General features: G+C 38.7%; 1 protein-coding gene across 2 annotated transcripts in view; it reads right to left on the minus strand.

The window, feature by feature from the left end:
* The window catches only part of LOC311588229 (murinoglobulin-2-like), a 49,660-nt gene extending 30,667 nt beyond the window's left edge, over positions 1-18,993 (minus strand). For both annotated transcript variants that reach the window (XM_084765710.1, XM_084765709.1), the window contains exons 1-11: positions 18,845-18,993; positions 17,511-17,694; positions 16,624-16,783; positions 16,460-16,512; positions 9,202-9,222; positions 8,772-8,940; positions 8,326-8,410; positions 7,220-7,328; positions 3,354-3,471; positions 3,092-3,201; positions 2,273-2,431 (exon numbers count right to left, since the gene is read on the minus strand). In XM_084765710.1, the coding sequence (XP_084621836.1) occupies positions 2,273-2,431; positions 3,092-3,201; positions 3,354-3,471; positions 7,220-7,328; positions 8,326-8,410; positions 8,772-8,940; positions 9,202-9,222; positions 16,460-16,512; positions 16,624-16,783; positions 17,511-17,694; positions 18,845-18,930 (1,254 nt within the window). In that variant the 5' untranslated portion in view covers positions 18,931-18,993. The remainder of the gene's footprint in view (positions 1-2,272; positions 2,432-3,091; positions 3,202-3,353; positions 3,472-7,219; positions 7,329-8,325; positions 8,411-8,771; positions 8,941-9,201; positions 9,223-16,459; positions 16,513-16,623; positions 16,784-17,510; positions 17,695-18,844) is intronic.
* Positions 18,994-21,637: the final 2,644 nt, after the last annotated feature.

A 21,637-nucleotide genomic window follows, 5' to 3' on the forward strand; every position in this document is an offset into this window, starting at 1 on the left:
ATGGATGATACATTTATTAATAAAAATTGCATATTGAAGTTATTCATTTATACAATAATTTGTATTTGTACCTATTTGTCCCTTTATCCTAGTTGTATTTGTTTTTATGATATTTGTTGAACCAACTTTTGGGGGATGTATATATATATGTATATATGTATGTATATATGTATGTATATATGTATATGTATATATGTATATATGTATATGTATATATGTATATATGTATGTATATATTCTTGATAAATTATTCACTTTTTAAATGCAATGACTTTATCTTATATTTGGCCTAGTGTGTTGATAATGTTTCATTTTTCATATTATTCTCTTTTGACATTACAATTTATACATCTGTAGGGATGGATATAGAACATCTGTTATTATAAGGAGATTTCCTTAATGAGTGCCCCTCTCTTAAAGGCATGATTTCTTAAAAACCTTTGGAACATGGAGGGAATTCGATGAATTTGTCAAGACCAAACCAAGGCAGGTACGTGAATACAATAAAAAACAATTAAAAATACCTATTATTCCCCAGGGTTCAAAAAATAGAAAGAGGAAAATATAACATAAACTAACAGTTAAAGTTAAAAATTGAGATAAATTTTACTAATAAAGTAGCAAACCAGAGTCTGAGAAACTGAAGAAAGAATGAAGATCAGAAAGAAAGGAAATGAGGCCCAAGTAAGAGAAAGAATACCAAGTAACAACACAGTAAAAATCTGAAGTATGTGATGTAAGTATTAGAAAAAGACAGTTGTGGGCAGAAATATGGGGGAGTGATTTCGGGGAGATAGAGAGATAATAGAGGGAAGAGGATCGAGGGACCTGTATGAAAAGGCAACAATGAAATCTCTTACTTTTTTTCTACTCTTGTTTTTTCTTTTCTTTTCAGAAACAGGGTTTGTCTGTTGTAGCCTTGGCTGTCCTTGGCTCACTTTGTAGACCAGGCTGGCCTTGAACTGACAGAGATCTGCCTGCCTTGCCTCCCTAGTAGTGGAATTAAAGGAATGTGCCATTAAGCCCAGCTGAAAATGCCACAATGAAACTTACTTTCTATCTTAATTTTAAAAACAACCAAAACCCATCAAACTCAGAGGTGTGGGGAAGAACAATGAGGATGGAAAATCTGAAGTTAAACCATGAAAGAAAAAGGAAAATGAATCGTCATGACTTAGAAGAGACTGCTTGTTCCTAAGGCTTTATTTCTAGGCTCCACCAGGATGCGCATGTGTGCCTGCGCACGTGCATGTGCTGGGGTGGAGGGGTGGAGGTAGTAAAGTTTGACACCTCATCCTCTTAATGACTCCATGCCTCTGAGCATCTAGAAAGCTCCCAAACCAAAGCCATCTGACAGTGGCTGACCTCCTAGTGAGCGCCACACTGGTCCTTTTCTTCCTTCACCCAACCTCCCACAGGACCAATTCCAATCCTTGTCTCTAGAGTCTATCTGCTGTTTGTAAAGGGACATACTTTCAATTTCTTTCTATAAGATAGATTATAATTTCCATCATTTAAATTTGTAGGAGCAAATGTGTGTGAGTCGCCATTGGCATTCTTCTACCCACAGTGGTTCTCAGGGAGGAGCCTACTGAGCCAGCTGGGGGAGAAGACCATTGGGAGTCAGAGATAAAACTGCAGGGCCTTCAGAGACCTCTGGTAGTAAGTCAGATAGTGGGGTTCTCTTCATGTGGTTCCCTCTTATGACATAACTGGCAAAGCTATGATTTACAGGGGGAATCTTTCTGTAGTTCCAATTGACTGCAGATTACAGGCCTCCTGTTTTTTTGTGGCTCCAGATTGCATTTCTAGTGCTTGCTGGATTTCTGTCTGTCTGTATGTCTCTGTGTCTCTGTCTGTCTCTGTGCCTGAAGCAGGGATTAGTGTAACGTCAACCATATTCAGTTAAACAATAAATGCCTCTTACTTGAGAACATGAGCACTGCATATTTGGGTAATGAATTTGAGGACATGCAGTACCCATCCTTGACTGAATAGGTAAAAACAGACTTTTAATCATTTTTGATTGAAGGTCCTGACTTGAGATATATAAAACTAAATAAAATAAAGAGACTGTGCAAAATACCGTGTTTAAAAAGAATGTGCTCACAACATGTGCTCATACTTTTATTAATGATCATAAACCCTTTGTGTTTTACCCTATAATAAGAAAATTTGGCATGGGACATTTCTGTTTATTCAACTACTCATTATTGCGTTCAAGCTGTTACAAAGCCTCACCTTGTGCCTTATGCCCTCAGTTCTTACTTACTTTGATGTTGAGGGAATCACCCTCAATGCCGGTGGTGTCGATGGAGAACTCTGCCAGGCCATGATGGTCAGTGGTGGTAGCATGGGAGTAGCCATATTGTACTATAAAGAAGACTTGCTCGTTTGGAATAGGAGCGCCCTGGAGATCCTCGAGGCGGACCTAAATTGAACAAGGAAGAAAAGCATAGTGTAGGTATGGTCATACTATGCAGATTATAAGAGGAAAACTTGTCTCAGTATTCTATAAAGATCCAAAAAAAAAGTACACAACTAATTCAACATGCAAAACAGTTGTCTCAACAAAACCTAACACTTTCATGTCTACACCAGTAAAACCGTTTGTGCTGTGAAAGCACAGAGGCCCAGAGTATCATATTCATAACTCTTTATAGATGCTTCATACTTACCTGTTACTCATAAGAAACCATTGACAGCTCCTGTGTGAATCTGAAGCAGGTGCTCAGACTCATCACAAGATACTTGTTGGGGCCCTGAGGCTACTAGCATGTATTTATTATGAATTTATCATTAAACCATAGTGACACTTTGGGGTTTATGGTTTTCAAGTACAGTAGTTATAAATAAAAATATGCTACTTATGTTTTAGATTCATGATTCTTGATGGCCTTTCTAAGTCTTGAGTTTAGTTCTAGGAATAGAAATCATGCACTCAAGCATGTGAAGGACAAGCTCTACCAATCAGCTACACTTCTCCTTTGGCAACCAATGATGTCAGGCAAGGTTAACATTGAGCAGAATGGCCCAGGGTGAGGAATCACCGTACAGCTCGAGAGCATCTATGAACCAAAGAGTACTTTACTTTCACATGAAAGGGAATCCCGTGTCTAAAGTGTGACTCTGCTTTCACAAATATGAGTTTGGTTATGATTTTTTCAATTTTCGTTGTTCCAGATCCACTGAACTCCAATCCTGAAAAAGAAATTAGCAATGACATTGAAAGACAGTTAGATAACTGCTTGCATTCTACACCCCTTTTCTACATCCTTTATACCACCATCTTCATGTAAACAGGAGTCAATTTTCACAATTTCATTTTCCATATTTTCAGGTTACTCACATACCTGTCCCTTCTTCAACAACCTTTGCATTCACATGAAAATGCTGGGCTCGAATATATGGTTTACTTAGGTTGAACATCATAATGTTTTCTTCTTGTGTGATGCAGCCTTTGTTGTCTAGCTGATATGCAAGATAAAAACAAGGTGATAGGGTGCACTGCTCAGATTGATGCTCAACACAAACCTGCATGTGAAGATTTCTTTCAGAAAAATGAATCTTTAGTGTTGTACAGCATGGAGATCTGATCACAAATATGAGACTCAGCTTATATTATTACTATCTTTAATTAGTATTTGTTATTAGCATTAGTATCAGTATTTTTATGTTACTAAGATACTTAGATAAATAGTATTGGAACATCCAATAAAGTAATAGGAATAAGCAAATAATTATCAATAACAACCCTAAATATATGTGATTTTAAGTCTTTAATAAGAAGCGCAGGCTAGCTAGTTGGATTAAACACCCCTCCACCAAACGCCCCCCAAAAAATTAAAGGATAGAAAGATACAGATCAAGAAAATTCAAGGTGAGAAAAGGCAGGAGTATCAATTCTAATATTTGATAAAATAGACCAGTCCAAAATCAGTTGCAGGAAAACAAAAAGTCACTACCTATTAGTGAAAGGAATAAACAATAAAAAGAATACTGAGTAACCTTGTTAATGCAGACAATTCCATAGAAGAAACACTAGGAAGCAGAGGACAGATAGGTCTAGATGAATAATAATGGGTGACTTTAGTACTACACACTCATTGATTGATCATCTGGGCAAAAAATAACTTTCAAAGTGTTGTATAGAAATTTTACTTGACTTAAATATACCATATGGAAGGAGTCTCAGTAAGACTCAGGACACATACAAGACTTATAAGGCTCAGAATGTAAATAACTCACAAGGTCCCAAAAGTTCTTAAAACTGACAAGACCGCAAGGCTATAAATAGGCTAAAAGTATTCACGTCTAACAAACCAGTCCCATAGAGAATTCTAAAAACAATACTTTGGACTGAAGAGGAGAACAAGCATAGCTAAGAGGCTACATTAAAACAAATCAATGAAGCTGCACTTACTAAGACATAAAATAGGATTAAACACAAGTAGCAACAAGAACAACAAAATGACAGCAATCAACATACACCTTTCAATGATAACATTAAATATTAATGTCCTCATCTTGCCAATCAAAAAGATAGGAGAGTTGAATGTGTTAAGAAACAAAATCAGTCTTTTTGTTGTTTACAGGAAACTCATTTTATCTTTAAAGATATGTAGCACCTTTGAATAAAAGGATGAAAAAGAGTATTAAAAGAAAATGACCAAATAGCAAGCAGGCATTGCTATTCCTAAATCTGACAAAGTTAATTTAAAACAAATATTAATCAGATGAGATAAAAAGAGCACTTTATTCTGATTAAGGGAACAATTAACTGAGAAGACACTTCAATTAAAAACATATATGAACCAAACTCTAGTACACATACTTTCATAAAAAGCATATCACTAGACTTCAAGATACAGATGAAACTCAGTAATTATAGTTGGTTTCTGTTCCTTAATTTCTTCAATAAGGCATCTGTACAAAAATTAAATACAGAATCGCCAGACTTAAATGACACCATATATCAAATGGACCTAACAGATATCTATAAGATACCACCTAATCACCGACAAATATTTATTCTTTGAGGCAGTGAAAGGAAGTTTCTCTAAAATAGACCAATTAGTGAGATACAAAGCAAAACTGAATAAATACAGAAAAATTGAAATAACCTAGTGTGTCCTAATCTGACCACAATACAAGAAAGTTTAAAATCAATAGCAAAATAATTTCTAGAAATTACATAAATTCACAGAAATTAAACAACACACTACTGAATAAAAACTAATCAAAGAAGAACTCAAGAAAGAAAAAATTAAAAATACTGTAGTTAAATGAAAATGAAAACATAATACCACAAAACCTCTGGATCACATTCAAAGCTGTCCCAAAAGGAACATTTATAGTTCTGAGTGCTGATAAAAAGAAAAAAAATGACAGAAAAAATGACTTAAGGATACAAATCAAGGAATTAAAAAAAAGAAAGATCAAACTAAACAACATTAACAGATTGGAATGAATAATAAAAAACCAGAACAGAAATTAGAAACAGAAATAAAGAATACAAAAATCAGTGAGTCTAAGAGAAGGTTATTTAAGAAGAGAGGATCAAGAGACCTTTGGCACAATTAACCAAGAGAGGAGGGAGGGTGTGAGAAAAGGAGGAAAGGAGGAAGGGAGGAAGAGAGTGCGGGGAGACTCAACTCCAATAGATACATCTTCAACATAACTGGTACATCAAAGGATCAGGGAGAACCATGAAACAATGATCAGAAAGACTGTAAAAGACCAGAATGCCTGTAGGAAAAACAGTGCCTTTCAGACACAACAGGAAAAAGACACCCATGTAATTCTCAGCAATGTGGTTGCCTGAACAAGACTTAGAGAGTGGTAAAAACCAGTTAACCTGCTGGTGTGGTGAAAGGGGGAAATTCTACAAAGCCCCACTCCTAGATCAAGAACTACAGGTAATCAATGGCTGCTGAGAATGACTGAGATAAACATAAAAGTCTGTGAGAGTCAGGAGTAGCCTGTCTCTACAGATAGCACAGAGGTCACCCAAACTGTTGTAAAGTACAAGTGATATCTCCCGTAAGGAAGAGTTTTATTGACTGACAAAAAGTGCTCAAGAGAAAGATCTAGAAACGATGAGTATGGTATAGACTCAGGCGTGGCCTGACCCTACAGATATAGGTCACCAGGTCATAAACTATATCTATTCCCAGCTTTTTGGGTGGAAAGAGGTATACATCTCTTCCATTGAGGAGACAACCCCACATGTTCAACATTCCTGGATTCCCTAACACTTGCCTGTGAGGAGAGGACCTCACACCCTGTGCACTTCATATGCTGTGGGTGAACTACAACCTGGTGTAGAAGCACCTCAGAAAATGAAAGGTCAAAAGACCACATGAGCAGTTCTCAGGAATACATAAAAGGAAGCTTTACCAGCATACCAAAATGCATTCATATACATGCTTGTAATTTACATAATTCACATACAAGTGAGCCCATCAACAGATGAGTGGATACTCAAAACTGAAGAAGAGAACAGTATGGCATGAAGCTCATCACCTTTCACAAGCTGTACCAGACTCATGGACATGACAGTGCATGTCTTCTGTCATATGTGAGGATGAAACAAAACAAAACAAGAAAGACAGCAGAATAGAAGTTGTTCCATTTGGGAAGAGGAAGGGTCTGGCAGGAGGAGGGGTGGAGGGAATAGGGTAGGTAATGAAGGAAGTAATCAAGTATGTAATACACGTGAGTGAATATACTGTAAAGAAGCCTATTGTTTTATATGTGCTAATTAAAATATACATCCAAAGAATAGTCTGCAAGGCATGAAAGTAGTGGAGCCTATATAGGAAGAGGAGAAGGACACACAGGAGCAGGGACACAAGACAGCAGAGATGGCAATGGGACAGGGAAGTATGGTTAAAATACATGATACTCCATGTGAATATGCCATAATCCTACTATTTTGTACAATGACTATATACAAAAAATGAATGTGGTGGCCAAGTAAAGTTGTTGGAACACCCTTTTAATACTAGTAGGCCCCAGGACTATGCCTTTTCTTAGTGAGGGGGTCCTGGAGCTTGCACACATGCCTGGCTAGTGTTTCATCACTGAACTACACGCCAAGGCCCTGAACATCCTCTTTCAATATCTGAGGATGCATTTCTTGCAACTTTGCTGTCTGTATTTCTGTGATAGTTAACCCTGGGTATTAAAAACAGGACTTTGAACAGTTTTTGCTTACCTGGTAATTAACTTCTTTGCATTCATTCTCTTCCTCTAAGCTGAAGTACTGATTTTTATGGCATATGCTTATGTTTACATGTCCTGGGACAGGCTTCCCATAGGTATATCTGTCAGAACACAAGTTCACACAGACCAGGGGTCTTTGTAAAGCAGAGACCCACCATCTTCCCACCCATAGTCCTTACTGCCAACTTGTAACAGATTGACTATGTCTAGTGTCATAGTGACAGCACATATGGCCCATTATTACCATCTGATACTTTTTAAGTATATATTAAGGATTTAGTCCTGCCAAGAACCTACAGGAGACACGCATTTATCACTTTTGTGGTTCTGAAAAAAGTGACTAACCAAATCACGACCCTCAGCTAGTCAGTGAGGGTGCTTCTATTCAGCTGAGACGAATGGGGAGCATGGGAGAATGACTCAGAGCTGTTTTATGCAGCTCCTCAATCTTTTGTCTTCTTTCTTGCCATGTTCCTTTTTAAGCATGTTTATTATTTTTTTTAATGACAAGCAAATGTAAGCTAAGGTGTGTCTCTTCTGTTCGATTCGGACAGATTTTCAAATTTCTCTAGTGTGGTTTGACTTATGCTGACTACAGACTTAAGTGGCAATTCTACTTCCTGTAGTGCAAGATCCTTAATTATCAGGTACAGAAATGCACATAGAAAAACCATGCTGTTTATCAGTTAAACTTGGGCAGTAGTAGCTGGAGCTGGAGTGAGATTGGGAGCTCTTGTTTCTCTGTTCTTTCTGTCAACCCATAATAGGTCAACAAGATGCCACAATTCAATGCTTGGATTCTCCTTACATGGGTCAGTGGAACTTATTAGGCACCTTCATGTCTCCAAAGAGAGGGACTCTTCACCACCTCACACAATTGATCTTATCATTGGTGTCATCAGACTTAACATCAGCAACTTATTCAAGTGAGCAGGAATTGATACAGAGCAGTAAGGGCGAGGAAGAAGAGACGAGCACCAGAGGGGAACATTCTAGAGGGTAGGGCAGGGCCTTCATATTTCTACATGGTCTACAATGAGGCATTTCTGGGTCCAAGTTCATTCTTAAGGATAGAAGAACAAAAACCAGATAACTCACACTCCACACACAGTCACATTCATTTTTCCATCCTTTATAGAGATGGCCTTTGGGACCTTGACTCGAACTTCAAATTTGGGAAGCACTATTGGAAGAGAGAGGAGAAATTCAGGGAAATGACTTTCCTAGTTGCCTAAATGACCAGTCTATGCACAGAAATGGTGATTTCACATTATTCAGGTAACCCCTCTTCCCGACTAAACTTAGAATGTTGAATGACTACAGATTATGTCAGTTCTTGCACATCACAGAGATATCTACTTAAGTAGGAAATCCAAAGTATTTGCTTCTGAAAACCCCAGAACTTTCTAGAAGCTCCATGTTGCTAGAGTTAGATGAAACCCAGCCTTACATATTTGGAACTCAATTTATTCAAAAGCACTCATCCCATGGTAACTGGAAACTCATGGCATCCGCTTTCCCTCTCCAGTCTTCCTGATCCCTACCAAATTCCTCCACGGTGAAGGGGTGCTGTTTCTTCTCTCCTGATTGGTTTAGTATCACTATCTTGTAGGAGCCCTGGATGGGCTCTGATGACAGGCTGAAAGACAGTTGCTTGAACCCGTGTTCTGTGTTGATATCCCGCCACTGCATAATTCGGTTCATCTTTGGATCCTGTGAACCAGGTTGTAAATTGTCTTAGTCATTAAAGTTCTAAGTACAACACATCTCATGGTGGCAATGTGCTCATGATGGAAGTATTTGGGAGCTTGCTAGTATTCTATTGGGGAAAGGAAAAATAAAGATAATGTGGGATATAATAAACCAGTTATCTTGAATGGCAGAAGGCTACTGACCCATACTACAACATTCCAATATCAAGTTACTTCCAGTGGATTGATTTCTCTCTAAATATGAAACATTTAAGTTTCTTACCTCAATGTAAGCCAGAGGAAACTGAAATGAAAGGAAAAACAATGTTAGTTTAGAACAGGGTGTCACCTGCCTGCAAAATATTTACGTTATGATTCATATCAGTAGCAAAGTTACAGTATTGAAGTAGCAACAAAAAAATTTTATGGTTGGGGTCACAACAACATGAGGGATTATATTAAACAGCCACAGCATTAGGAAGGTTGAAAACCACCGGTTTAGAAATTTCACACATACAACAAATTCAATAGATTTATTGAATGGGCTTTAGGACATGAGTTTCAGCCAGAATTTGGTGAACTCAATATCTAGTAAGAAAGTTAATATAAAACCAACTAACTACCATGGAGACATTTTAAGTGTATGTTCTAGAATTATTTGAGTCACATGAAACACTCCTTGGGGAAATGAAACTGTGGGACATTATCAGTACGATTTCTCTGTTCTGCTTTCAGACACACCCTGGGCTTTCACAGTGTGGAGATTACAGAAATTTGTTGTTCAGATCAGGTATAATCGTAGTGTGAAATAGGGTTATTCATTTAAAATATATCCATTCACAATGTATAACTTTGGAGTGTCCTGGGCAAGGCACTGGCTTTCCATTTTTTGTCTATTGAGCTACAAAGAGATTAGCATGTGTAGTCAATATACACCTCCTGAACACAGTTCAACAGAGCAAACTCTAGCCTGACTCCTGTCTGAGAAATATCAAGAAGAAAAGGGCTCAATAGCTGCTCTTGCTTCAGAGGAGAATTGCTGCTGACTAAGGCAAGAGCTGCATGTTCAGGAGTATTGCAGGCAACACGTTTCTGGTTGGTTAGATGAAGTCTATACAGTAAAGACAGACAATGGCAAGGTCATTAAAGGTTCTGTAGTAACTGAGGTGTCTGAAGAGGCAAAGTCGTTTTAGGCGAGCACAAGCTTAGAGAAGACAGCCATAGCCGCATGTGGTGGTGCAAGCCTGTAATACCAGCCCTTGGGAAAGCAGAGGCAGGTAGATCTCAGTGAGATTGAGGCCAGCTTGGTCTACAAAACAAGTCCAGGACATCTAAAAACATACAGGGAAACCCTGTCTGGAAAAGAAGAAGAAGAAGAAGAAGAAGAAGAAGAAGAAGAAGAAGAAGAAGAAGAAGAAGAAGAAGAAGAAGAAGAAGAAAGCTTTAGCAGAGCACAATGGTGCACACCTTTAATCCTAGCACTCAAAAAGCCAGAGGCATGTGGATCTCTGTGACTTCTAGGCCAGCCTCATCTACAAAACAAGTCCAGGACAGTCATGGATATACAGAGAAACCTTGCATCAAAGAACAAACAAAAACAAAAAGGAGAAAAAGGCAGCTCTTTCTAGTTGTTTATAATGGAGCAAACACTGACTGATGTAAGGGAATTTTAGTGATGTAGAACTCATTTCTGAAAGTATAGAAAGATGAGTCATGAAAATGGCTGATGAAAACATGGTACACATGTACACCATGAAGTTTTATTCAGCTATAAAAAATGAAATCACAAAAAACTCTAAAAAATTACAATGGTAAGCCAGGCTCAGAAAGACAATTGCTATATGTTCTGTCTCATATGTGTTTACTCACTCTAAATATTTAGAATTACATGTTTAACCTGGAGTACTTGAGAGACAAGGAAACTAGCAGAAGGCCACTGGGTTGGAAAATCCCTCAAGGCAGGGGACATAGAGTGACATAGATGTAATCAGAGCACAGGTGCACTTTGAGGGGCAGAAAGTTTAAGCAGGAATGAGTGTGTGGGATGGGAGAGATGGGAGGGGAATGTGAGAGAGACAATGAAAACTAAGGATCTATGAAAAAGCCATGTGGACACTTACTGCTTTGTAAACCTATTTAAAACGCCTATGTTAAGACACTCGTTTTAGTGTGACCTGATACCAAGACAGTAGTCCTTCTCCGTTTTCTGCTGATCTTTCTTTGTGTGTCTTATTTCTTGACCTTTGGAACAATTTGGCACTTAGGACCAATGCCTTCTTCTCTTTCTTGTCTCACCCTCACATCTTAGTAGTGATGAAGTGGAAGACTGTACAAGCTACAGTTTGAATTTTATTCGATCAAGATGAGGCAAGAAAAAAAAAAACAAAAAGGACATACTTGTTGACTAAAACATTGCTCTTTAAAACCATTGCTTCAGTACTTGATCCAGACAGGCATGGTGGTGGCACATGTTTTATTTTTTAAAATATTTTTTATTAATTTATTTGGCGCATGCTTTAATACCAGCAATCAGGAGGCAGAGGCAGGTGGAGCTTTATGAACTCAAGGCCAGCCTGGTCTACATAGAGAATTCCAGGCCAGCAAGAATTACATAGTAAAATCCTCTCTTTAAAAAAAGTCAATTGACACTGCAAAGTATCAAATTTGAGAAGTAAGAAATTTTTACAAAAGTCCTACATGTGCTATCTTTTGATATCTTCCTGGAGGCTCTGGCCTATATGGCCAGCAAAGAACTGTGAGTGAAGAAGCAAGATTGTTACTATCAGAGTAAGAAACTAAAAATTAAACCAATGCCTGGTGAGTAGACAGAACGAGATGCCACAAAAAGATAATTAAAATGGTGGAATTTTGGCTCCTCCTTCACACTCCTGATCTGAGACAAAGACCTAAAGGCTCTACCTCTTAGTACTGGGGACAATATCTGCAGTGAGCCGATCTCACATGTGCAAGACCAAGACAAGGACAACTTTACCCTAAAGTCTTGGTCTTTGTTGAACATCATCAACCATATATTAAGAAGAAAGACCTCTCAAAGATCCTTAAAAACCCCACCCAGCCTCTAGAAAAAGACAGGACTCCCAGACTCCCTCTGTAGAGGGTCTTCTCTCCCATGTGCCCGCTCTGTGTATTTCCTCACCTCTAATGAAAGCCTTTCTTCCATGGCTGACTCTGCTCACTGTGTTCAAGGTTTTCCTTGCCTTTTAATTCTCTAATTGGGAGAAAAATGAACCCTACATAGTAGTAGCAAGATCACTTTATATCCAACACTCAAAAGCTATTGGATTTGAAGATAAGTCATTGTGACTAAGGAACTCAGCCCGATCGACACGGAAAAAAAATAATGAAATACATAGAAAAATCTTAATTGCATTGAAAATGAACACAACAAATTATAAATTCTATAAACTCAATTCATTGATGAAAGCTATGGTTTGAGGAATAAGTCAACGAAGAAATCCAGTAGGCCGAACATGAACATTGTAATTAGGAAACTTATAAAAGGAAATCTAAACTAATGGGTAGATATTATGTGTACTAGGCAGAAACATTTGTTATTAAATGATTCACACCCACCAAATCAATAGATGGTGTTAATATCTCAGTCACATTTCCAAGACTGATTGTAGTGTTGAAACCTGATAGTAAAGTCAATATAAAACTTCCAGGGGAAGTTGATGAAATTTTGAAGAAAGGATTAATTCATGGAAGTGAATTTACCCTAAATAAAAACAAAAGGGCTTTGACTATTATGACACTGGGTGGTGAAAGACGGGAGGAAGAGGCAGTTGGTAATGTGCTAGCTGCTGGAATTTAAGGACTTGTTTCTCATGTGCAAAATCAACATAAAAAGCAGATACAAGTTCCTGCTATAGTCTTAGCTGGAGAAACAAAGAAAGACAGCTTTTGTGGATCACTGGCCAGGCAGCCTAGCCTGATCATCAAGGTCCAGGCTAGTGAGAGACTCTGACTCAGAGCCCAAGGTGTATGGTACCTCAAAACTCACACCCTAAGATTGTCTTCTGACTAGCATACACACACACACACACACACACACACACACACACACACACGGGCATACAGTTGAATGTGTAACACACAGTGACACACAAAATATTAGGAAATGAGTCAAGAAAGTGAGTCATCACTATGGTGGTTTTAATAGCAATGGCTCCCATAGAATCATGTGTTTGAATGTTTGGCTCATAGAGAGTGGCACTATTAGGAAGTGCATTCTTGTCAGAGTAAGTGTGGTTTTGTTGGAGGAAATGGGTCACTTTGAGGGCAGGTCTTTGAGGTCTCAAATGCTCAGGCTATGTCCAGTGTGCACACAGTCTCTTCTGCTGGCAGATCAAGATGTAGAGCTCACAGCTCCTTCTCCAGCACCATGTCTACCTGTACCCCACCATGCTTCTTGCCATAATGATAATGGACTAAACCTCTGAAACTGTAAACCAGACCCAGTGAAATGTTATATATGTACAAGAGTTGTCATGGTCATAATGTCTCATCACAGCATTAAAACCCTAATTAAGACAACAATCTACATGGGAAACTTTACAGTGTCATAAGATTACAGAGATAAGTGATTAGGGTTGCCCAACAGAACCATACACATGTGTATATATATGATGTAGGATGGAACTAGAAAAAGTCATCCCCAGGGAGGAAATCCAGATCCAGAAAGACAAACATGATATGTACTCACAGTGTATGTTAGCTGTAAAGTAAAGGATAATCGTACTACAGTCTACAGACCCAGAGAGGCTAAATAACAAGGAGAGCTTTAGGGGGAAGAATGGATCTCCATTTGAAGGGAAAACAGTAGTTTTTGCCAGTGGACTCAGGAAGGGTGAGGTTGAAAACTGGAGAGATCAGGCAAGGGAGGGAGGAAAGGAGAGAAAGAATATGGGGAGAGATAGCAGAAATAAGGGGCCATACATGGGTTGATGTGGAAATCTAGTACAGTGGAAACTTCCTTAAATCTATGAGGGTGACCTTAGTGAGGGCTCCTAATAATGAAGGATTTGAAGTCTGAACTGGCCATCATCTGTTACTAGGCAAGACTCCCATTGGTGGGACTGGGACAGTAACCCTGCTGCAAAACCTTCAACCTAAAACCTGTCCTCCCTACAAGATGTGCTGAGGCAATAGTGACTCAGAGCTTGTGGGAGTTGCCAACCAATGAATAGTCTATGTTGAGGCCCAAGCCATGAGAGGAAGCCTGTGCCTCATGCTGCCTGGATGGTAAGGGATGAGAAGCTGGATGGCTCAGAGACCAAGGGTAGAACAAAAATAGGACTGAAAAAAAAAAGGGTCATCAAAATTATTTCTAATGATATTCTGCTATCCTCATAGGATTAGTACCTAGCCCAGTCATCATCAGAGAGGATTCCTCCAGCAGCCAAAAGGAACATATATAGAAACCCAGTGTCAAACAACAAGCAAAGCTCAGGGAACCCCACAGAATAGGGGACGCCAGAGGTGTCAAGGGCACCAGGAGAACACCACCTCCACTATCAACTAAACAGGATTCATAGGGCCTCAGTGACTGAAGTGACCATAATGGAGGCTGGTGGGGCCTGTGTGTGCCCTCCGTATACACGCTGTGGTTTTTTAGCTTGGGATTATGAGGCACTCCTAACAGTGGAAATGGGTGTATCTAGGACTCTTTTGCTTGTTCTTGAGACCCTTTTCCTCCTATTGGGTTGCCTTGCTCAGCCTTGATATAAGGGCCTAGTGTAATTGCATCTTGTTATACCATGTTTAGTTGATATCACTGGGTTGGCTTCTTTTTTCTGAAGGGAAATGGGTGTGGAGGAGAAGGGAGTTTACGGGGGAGACTGGGAGAAGTGGAGGGAGGGGAGGCTGCAATCTGGATGTTTTGTATAAAGGAAGAATAAATAGTAGAAAAGAGAAAAAAGATACTTGGTAGAATTACACAACAGATTAATGGAATAAATAGAATCTTTAGACTCTCCAACAGATAGCATCTAGTATACTTTGTTATTTGTAAAGGACAAGTTAAATAAAAGTGGATTACTGTTTTCTGTAATTTTTAACTAGTATTTTGAGAACTTTGTATAGTGTTTTATGATATTATTCATATCTTCCCACAACTTATACCAGATCTCTCTCTCTCTCTCTCTCTCTCTCTCTCTCTCTCTCTCTCTCTCTCTCTCTCTCTCTCTCTCTCTTTTTCTCCCCTTCTCTTTCTCTGTCAATAGTTCCAATTTGTGCTGCCCATATATTCTTGGATATGTGTACTTCCACTGGAGCATGATTGACTTACCAGGGTCTATACTCTTAAAGACAACTGACTTTCTCCTAGTAGCTTTCAGTTAACAACAGCTCCTCAGGGTGTGCCTTCATGTGCATCTCCCCTCTCCATGGTAGGGTTTGGCCTGGCTTAACATATCCATGCCTGTGCATGCTAACACAATTGTAAGTTCATCCGTGGAGCTGCTATGCTGTGTTTAGAGGACTGTTTCCTTGTATTTATTCTGTTTCCTACAGAATTCACCTCAGGCTCTTACAGTTTTTACTTCTTTTCTGATACAGTAATCTATGGTTTTTTTGGAGGAGAGGATGTCCTTTAGTGTACAGTTTAGGCTTTCACATTCTACAGTCAAGCTGATACTGACTAGAACAATCATCCCTACTGACTAGCTTTCTTAGATCTGGAAGGTACTATGCACATTAGCAGAGGAGGAAAATAATCATCAGTCTCACCCAGCTGTGAACAGTATCAACTGTGAGAACCACTGGCCTGACAAGATATGCCCACTGGTGTCATGGTAGCACAAATGCCAGGGAAGTAACCAATCAATTTAAGATGAAATCCACACTTGATATAATTATAGGGACACAGACTTGTGGTTAGACATGTCATAGGTCCCAGGGTAACCCATTATTATTATGCTGCTACAAGACATAGTATGAAGCGAACTGTCACTGGTTTATCTTTGTACTTATAGATGAAAACATCTCCCATCCTCCATCAGAGAAGCTCCTATTTATAATAGAGAGTAAATAACTTAGATACCAATCACTTGTCTAGGTGCAGAAGACAAGTGCCTGTAAAATGCAATTTTATTCTTAAAAGGTTTATTTAGCGAAGGAGCCAAATGTTAAACACTAAGTTATAAAGATAATAGAGATGATGTGATGAATATCCTGATTAGGCTAGAAATGGAATTCTTAAGGATGGCACAAATGAACAGAAACTACAAAAGAAATGACTGAAGTACATCATCAAACTAAAAGGTTCTGTACAATAAATACTCCATGAAGTATAAAGAAAACCTTGAGACAATTACCAGTAATAGAATGAGAAATAAGGTTTTTCACATATACAGAAGACAGAGAATGGCCAATGACAAATCAGCAAGTGGCATAAATAGGCAAAAGAGCATAACAGAAAACAGGACCAATTCATACCTTAGCAAGGGGCTGCAAATGAGAATATTGCAGTAATATTTCATCTTGGTGAACCCACCAATGCCCATGAGTAAAAGACTCACCAATGTATTCTGGGGGCGTAGATTTTTATCCATAGAGATAACCCGAAATTTGACTGGGAAAAAAGAGAGGGAGAATGTTCTAGTGAGGTCCCGAGACCTAGGCCTTCTCTGTGCCAGGTCAGGGATGGCATCGTAATTCCTTTGCCTATCATGGATCTTCATACCTGTCTGTCCTGGCTTGTACATCGGTTTGTCTGTCTGGACAAAGTCAACATTTTCTCTGTTCTTCACTAGAACAATCATCTTTTTGTTTAATTCACGATTATATCTTCGGATGTCGACAGAGAGATCCACATTCTTCACAGAAAGGGAAGCCCAAGGGAGCTGAGAATGAGAAGAAAATAAGACCTTTCATTGCCTGACCCTATGCAGTTCTTAGATTTCCTGTTTCACTTTATCCCTTTCCACATCACAGGAAGGAGATGGAGGTGGGAGGGTCCATTAGTTTCTGTTTAAGTGTTATGTGGAAGGGAAAAAGTATCAGAAAAAAAAGTAAAAAATAAACCCACACATTTTATGTATGCACCAATGTAAGCAACAAAATCACAGTATTTTTATGGGGTAAATATGAACTTGATTAAAAATTACTCTAACTTTGAAACTGAGGAAGAGGAAAAGACAGTATATTAGTTGTGGTAGGCTTATGAGATAATATATTAAGGGTGGTAAGAATGACATCTTGAAGATAGGTCCTGAAGAAACCAAGCAATTACTTGGGATATAAATTACACATAGGAGATGTGGTTCTTATTAGCTGGAGAGCTATTTGAAAGTTTGTAATTCCCCAGCAGAAAGTACTATGAGCTGTCAAAGCCCACCTTCCCCTGGGTGGTAGTATTTTGATGGAATTGCCTCTCCCCATTATGGATTGGGAAAATCTATGATATTTGTTTATTGGGTACAAGTTCTAAGTTTCTATTGTCTTGAAGTCGCAGATATGTTTCTTGATTAATATTCTTTTTTGAAATATGTATGTATATCATATATACATATTCACACAAACATGTACATCAATACATAAAACAAATTGAAACAGGTATCTAGTACTCACAGTGAAGGAAACACAGTGGAACATGTCCTTGTCAACCACAAGCCCATTGAAGAGGTTTATGCTTTCCTGGCTGGATTGCAGGGAGGCGCTTACAGTCACCGTATTATTCACATGGAAGAAATGGAGGCAGATTTTCTCAGGGGTCTCAGTTTGGAGTTGGGAAGGGACCAGCACCATATACTTCCTGGAAATGAAGGAGTTCAGGCCAGATGATGACAGATCTCATTGTGCATGAATGTAGTTTCATCACAATAATCATTGTAATCCACTTGTCTACTGCCTGAGATGGCAGGTTGATAGCATGACAGCAGAGTGGCAAGAGGGTTATCAATTTTTGTAGTGGTAACCATTCAGCTTCAGCAGTGGTATCTACCAAGTCAGGTTTTAATGACATGTAGTGCCTTCACTAAACAGCCAGTTCTAGATGGTTTTTATTTTCTTTTAATGATTATAGAGGAAGAATAACTGTTCTTTTAAAACATGTATCAGGATAGTTCTTTTTTTTACCATTCTTTATTTCTTCAAAAATAACTCACTACCCTGTTTTTAATTTTGGGTGCTCTCTGACCTAAGATTTATAATGTGACTATGAAGTTCAGAGTTGCATAATTTACCCATGTTACACTTGAGCAAGTGCCAAAGGCTGTTTGTAAGAGTACTCTCTACATTTTCCTGCATTAGCGATTTTGTTTCCAACTAGAAATCAACCTAACCCATCACTGAAATATCACACTATGCAAAAATATCACCAGATTGCTTTTATTTTTTACCATTTTAAATATATTTTTCTAATCACAAAAACAAAAAGTCACTCAACAATTTAACTCTAATAATATGGATGTTTTAGACACCAAATAGCAAGTTTTATCCAAGGTCTTTGATCCTAACAAGAGTGTTAATTTAGGACACAAACATACACAGTGTTCTGCTGTGCCCAAAGTCTTACCAGTACCAAGGTTAAACTATAGGCTACAGATTTCTAACACAGAGTTCCAACAATTTGAATGCTTAATTTGAAAGTGGTTAAACAGTTTCAACACATAAGAATGTTTCTGATCACTGGGATTTTGCATACTGCTGGTATCTAAAAGGAATGGTATTCTAAATCACATGACACCCCAGTGTAGTAACACTGATTGCTTTAGAGCTGGAAAGGAAAAGATTACATAGAACCAAGTAGTACCAAAGTTGGAAAACATATATACAATAATTATTTGTTAACTAAAGAGCAAACAGGATTTAGCGAGGTTCATAGGATAAGGGACTGTCAAAGGAAATCATTGGTTTTTTATTGGAGCAGGAGCTCTATGGAAGAGGACCTATGTGGTACTTACAGATCTCCATAGGTTGAAGAAGGAGAAGGCAGGAAGGCAAGAAGAACTGAAATAAGACATGGCAGAGCTTGTCTGTTCTTCCACATGGTGTAGAAAGAAAGGACAAGAGGACAGGGCTTCTGTGTCCTCTTCCTTAACACTGTTTCCAGAGACTCCCCCAGTCCACAGTAGTCTATTTACAAGTGTTCTGTATAAACAGGAAGCTCCACCCAAGATGTCCAAATAGAAAAGTGAACTTTTCTTTTTGCAAGAGTTCCCTGTCAGTGTCACTGTGTTCAGTGGTGTCTTCTGTACAACTCAAATAGGTTACAACAGCCCCAGGAATGGTGCCAGATGGTGGGTGGTTTTGGTAAAGGGTCAAGGCCATGGAAACCCATAGCACACACAGAATAGCTTAGTCTGCATTAGAACAGACTTTCTCAGTCTTAATGACGAGGACATCCTTGCAGTAGAAGGCTGTGTGACATTTATAAACTCACTGCTTCTACTCACCTAGAATGTAGTAGCACTCCATGTGATGTGATGTGCCCATTCTTCTCTTTCTTCATTTGAGAAAAACTAGAGTAGTCTAGGCTGGAAATTTTCAGATTTCCTGTCTCTGATCATTCAAGCATCTATTCTTCTTGGTCTCATGTGTAAAAAGGGGGAATTGTGGCTACTGGGAAAGAGAAAACCCTCACCTCTTATAAGTCACTATGCCTAAAGCTTCTGGGTAAGGACAGGAGTCCAGAAATCTCATGTAGAGGCACACTCTTGAAGTCTTATTGCTATTACTAATGCAATCTCTGCAAGTGAAGGTGGCTGCTTCAAATATTGAGGTGAGTAATATTTGGGCTACAACTCAGTTCCTTTGGAAGGACATTAAAGTATGAGTTCGGAAGCACATCAGCATTTTCTGCTCTAGATCATAGGGATCTTTATTTTTGTTAAGATTCTTTGGCGATGGCTTGATAAGAAACTGTAGCATGTCAGGCGGTGGTGGCGCATGCCTTTAATCCCAGCACTTGGGAGGCAGAGACAGGCAGATCGCTGTGAGTTCGAGGCCAGCCTGGTCTACAAAGTGAGTCTAAGACAGCCAAGGCTACACAGAGAGACCCTGTCTCGAAAAACCAAAAAAAAAAAAAAAAAAAAAAAAAAAAAAAAAGAAACTAGCATAAGATAAATCAACTATAATCTTGAGTAGTTAAGTAAAAAGAAAGAATATACTAGAAGGGTATATAGGATAAGCATTTAAGCATTTGAAAAAGAAACAGAACTTCTGTATCTCATTAATTGACCTCTGAGCCATAATTAAGCATCAATAGGAAGCTTCACTGACCCCTGAACTGGCCCCTTGTCTCCAAATTCCATGGAAAAAGTCATTCATTTTTTCATCTTAATTCCCCATTTTTCATTTTATTATTATTATTTTTTGAGCATGACAATGAATGGCCTTAAATTCCCTTAGGCTGATGGTAGAATTGATAGAGATAGAAACATGAACGGGTTCTAACAACACAGTATAATATCAAATGGCTAGGCCTGCCATCTGAGATGATTCATAACTTGTTAGAATACCAACATGCTATACTGTCCTCCTTGAAGTTTTTCAGTAGAAAGAAAAAGCGATGTACAGATCTGAGACTTGAGAAAGCATATAGAAGGGACTAGAGACCAGAGAAACACTGGCATTTCTGAAATGGAAGAACATCTTTGGAATAACAATGCTGAAGTAAGCCCAAGCTTAAATATCAGAGGGCTAATGGAAAAAAACTTGGAGTAGAACCTTAAATAATTAAATAATGAAATTATATAAAAAAATGCTGTTTAGAACAATAGCTTGTGTGTTGTCCTGAAAGAATGGCCAAAGGCCTAGAAATCCTATGCATGGCTGGTACACTTATCTAGGTATGCTGTGATGGTGTCCAAACTGAAAAACTAGAAGTTCAATCAACTCGCTGGTAGGCAGAAAGATAGGCAGAGGGATTACAGCTAGGTAAAAAAAGGTGGTGAACCTCTAAGATAACTGTCTTCTTTCTTGATATGCTGAGTAGGAATCACCCCCATAGGCTTAAATATTTGAGTACTTGGTCACCAGGAATGGAACTGTTTGAAAGGATTAGAAGGATTAGGAAGTGTGATTTTGTTGGAGGAAGTACATCACTGGGAGTGGGCTTTGAGGTGTCAAAGGCCCATGCCAGTCTCTCTGTCTCTGTCTCTGTCTCTGTCTCTGTCTCTGTCTCTGTCTGTCTCTGTCTCTGTCTCTGTATCTCTCTGTCTCTCTCTCTCTGTCTCTGTCTCTGTCTCTGTCTCTGTCTCTGTCTCTGTCTCTCTGTCTCTCTCTCTCTCTTTCTCTCTCTCATAGGTTCTTTGGAATGGGGGTTCTTGAAGGATTGGTGGACAGAAGATAAGGCAATTTGACACACAGAGAAACTCATGAAAAAGTTTGCATCTGAGTGTATGTTTCAAGCAAGCAGTCTAGGGTTATATACATTTTTTCCTTCTGAAACAGGGGGTGGTGTTTGGCTATATTTTCCCATGGAATAGGTTCAAAGATATCAGTGAAGCATTTTTGGCATAAGCAGTACAAGGTACAGATAATGTTGTCATAATTTGAATTACAACTTTAAATGAAGCAGTACAATGTATAGAATGCACATTAACAACTGTCATCACTCTTAAGCAATTAGTTTGGTATCAGTACACAGATGCATTCCTCATCAAAGGTCAGTGTTCTGTTACTAATTATTTTGCCCAGCACCTGGTCCTGAGGTTACTGGAATCACGATAAATTTATGAAACACTCTGTTTCTT

Source organism: Acomys minous (assembly GCF_964271855.1).
Source record: "Acomys minous genome assembly, chromosome: 17".
NCBI classification, from domain to species: domain Eukaryota; kingdom Metazoa; phylum Chordata; class Mammalia; order Rodentia; family Muridae; genus Acomys; species Acomys minous.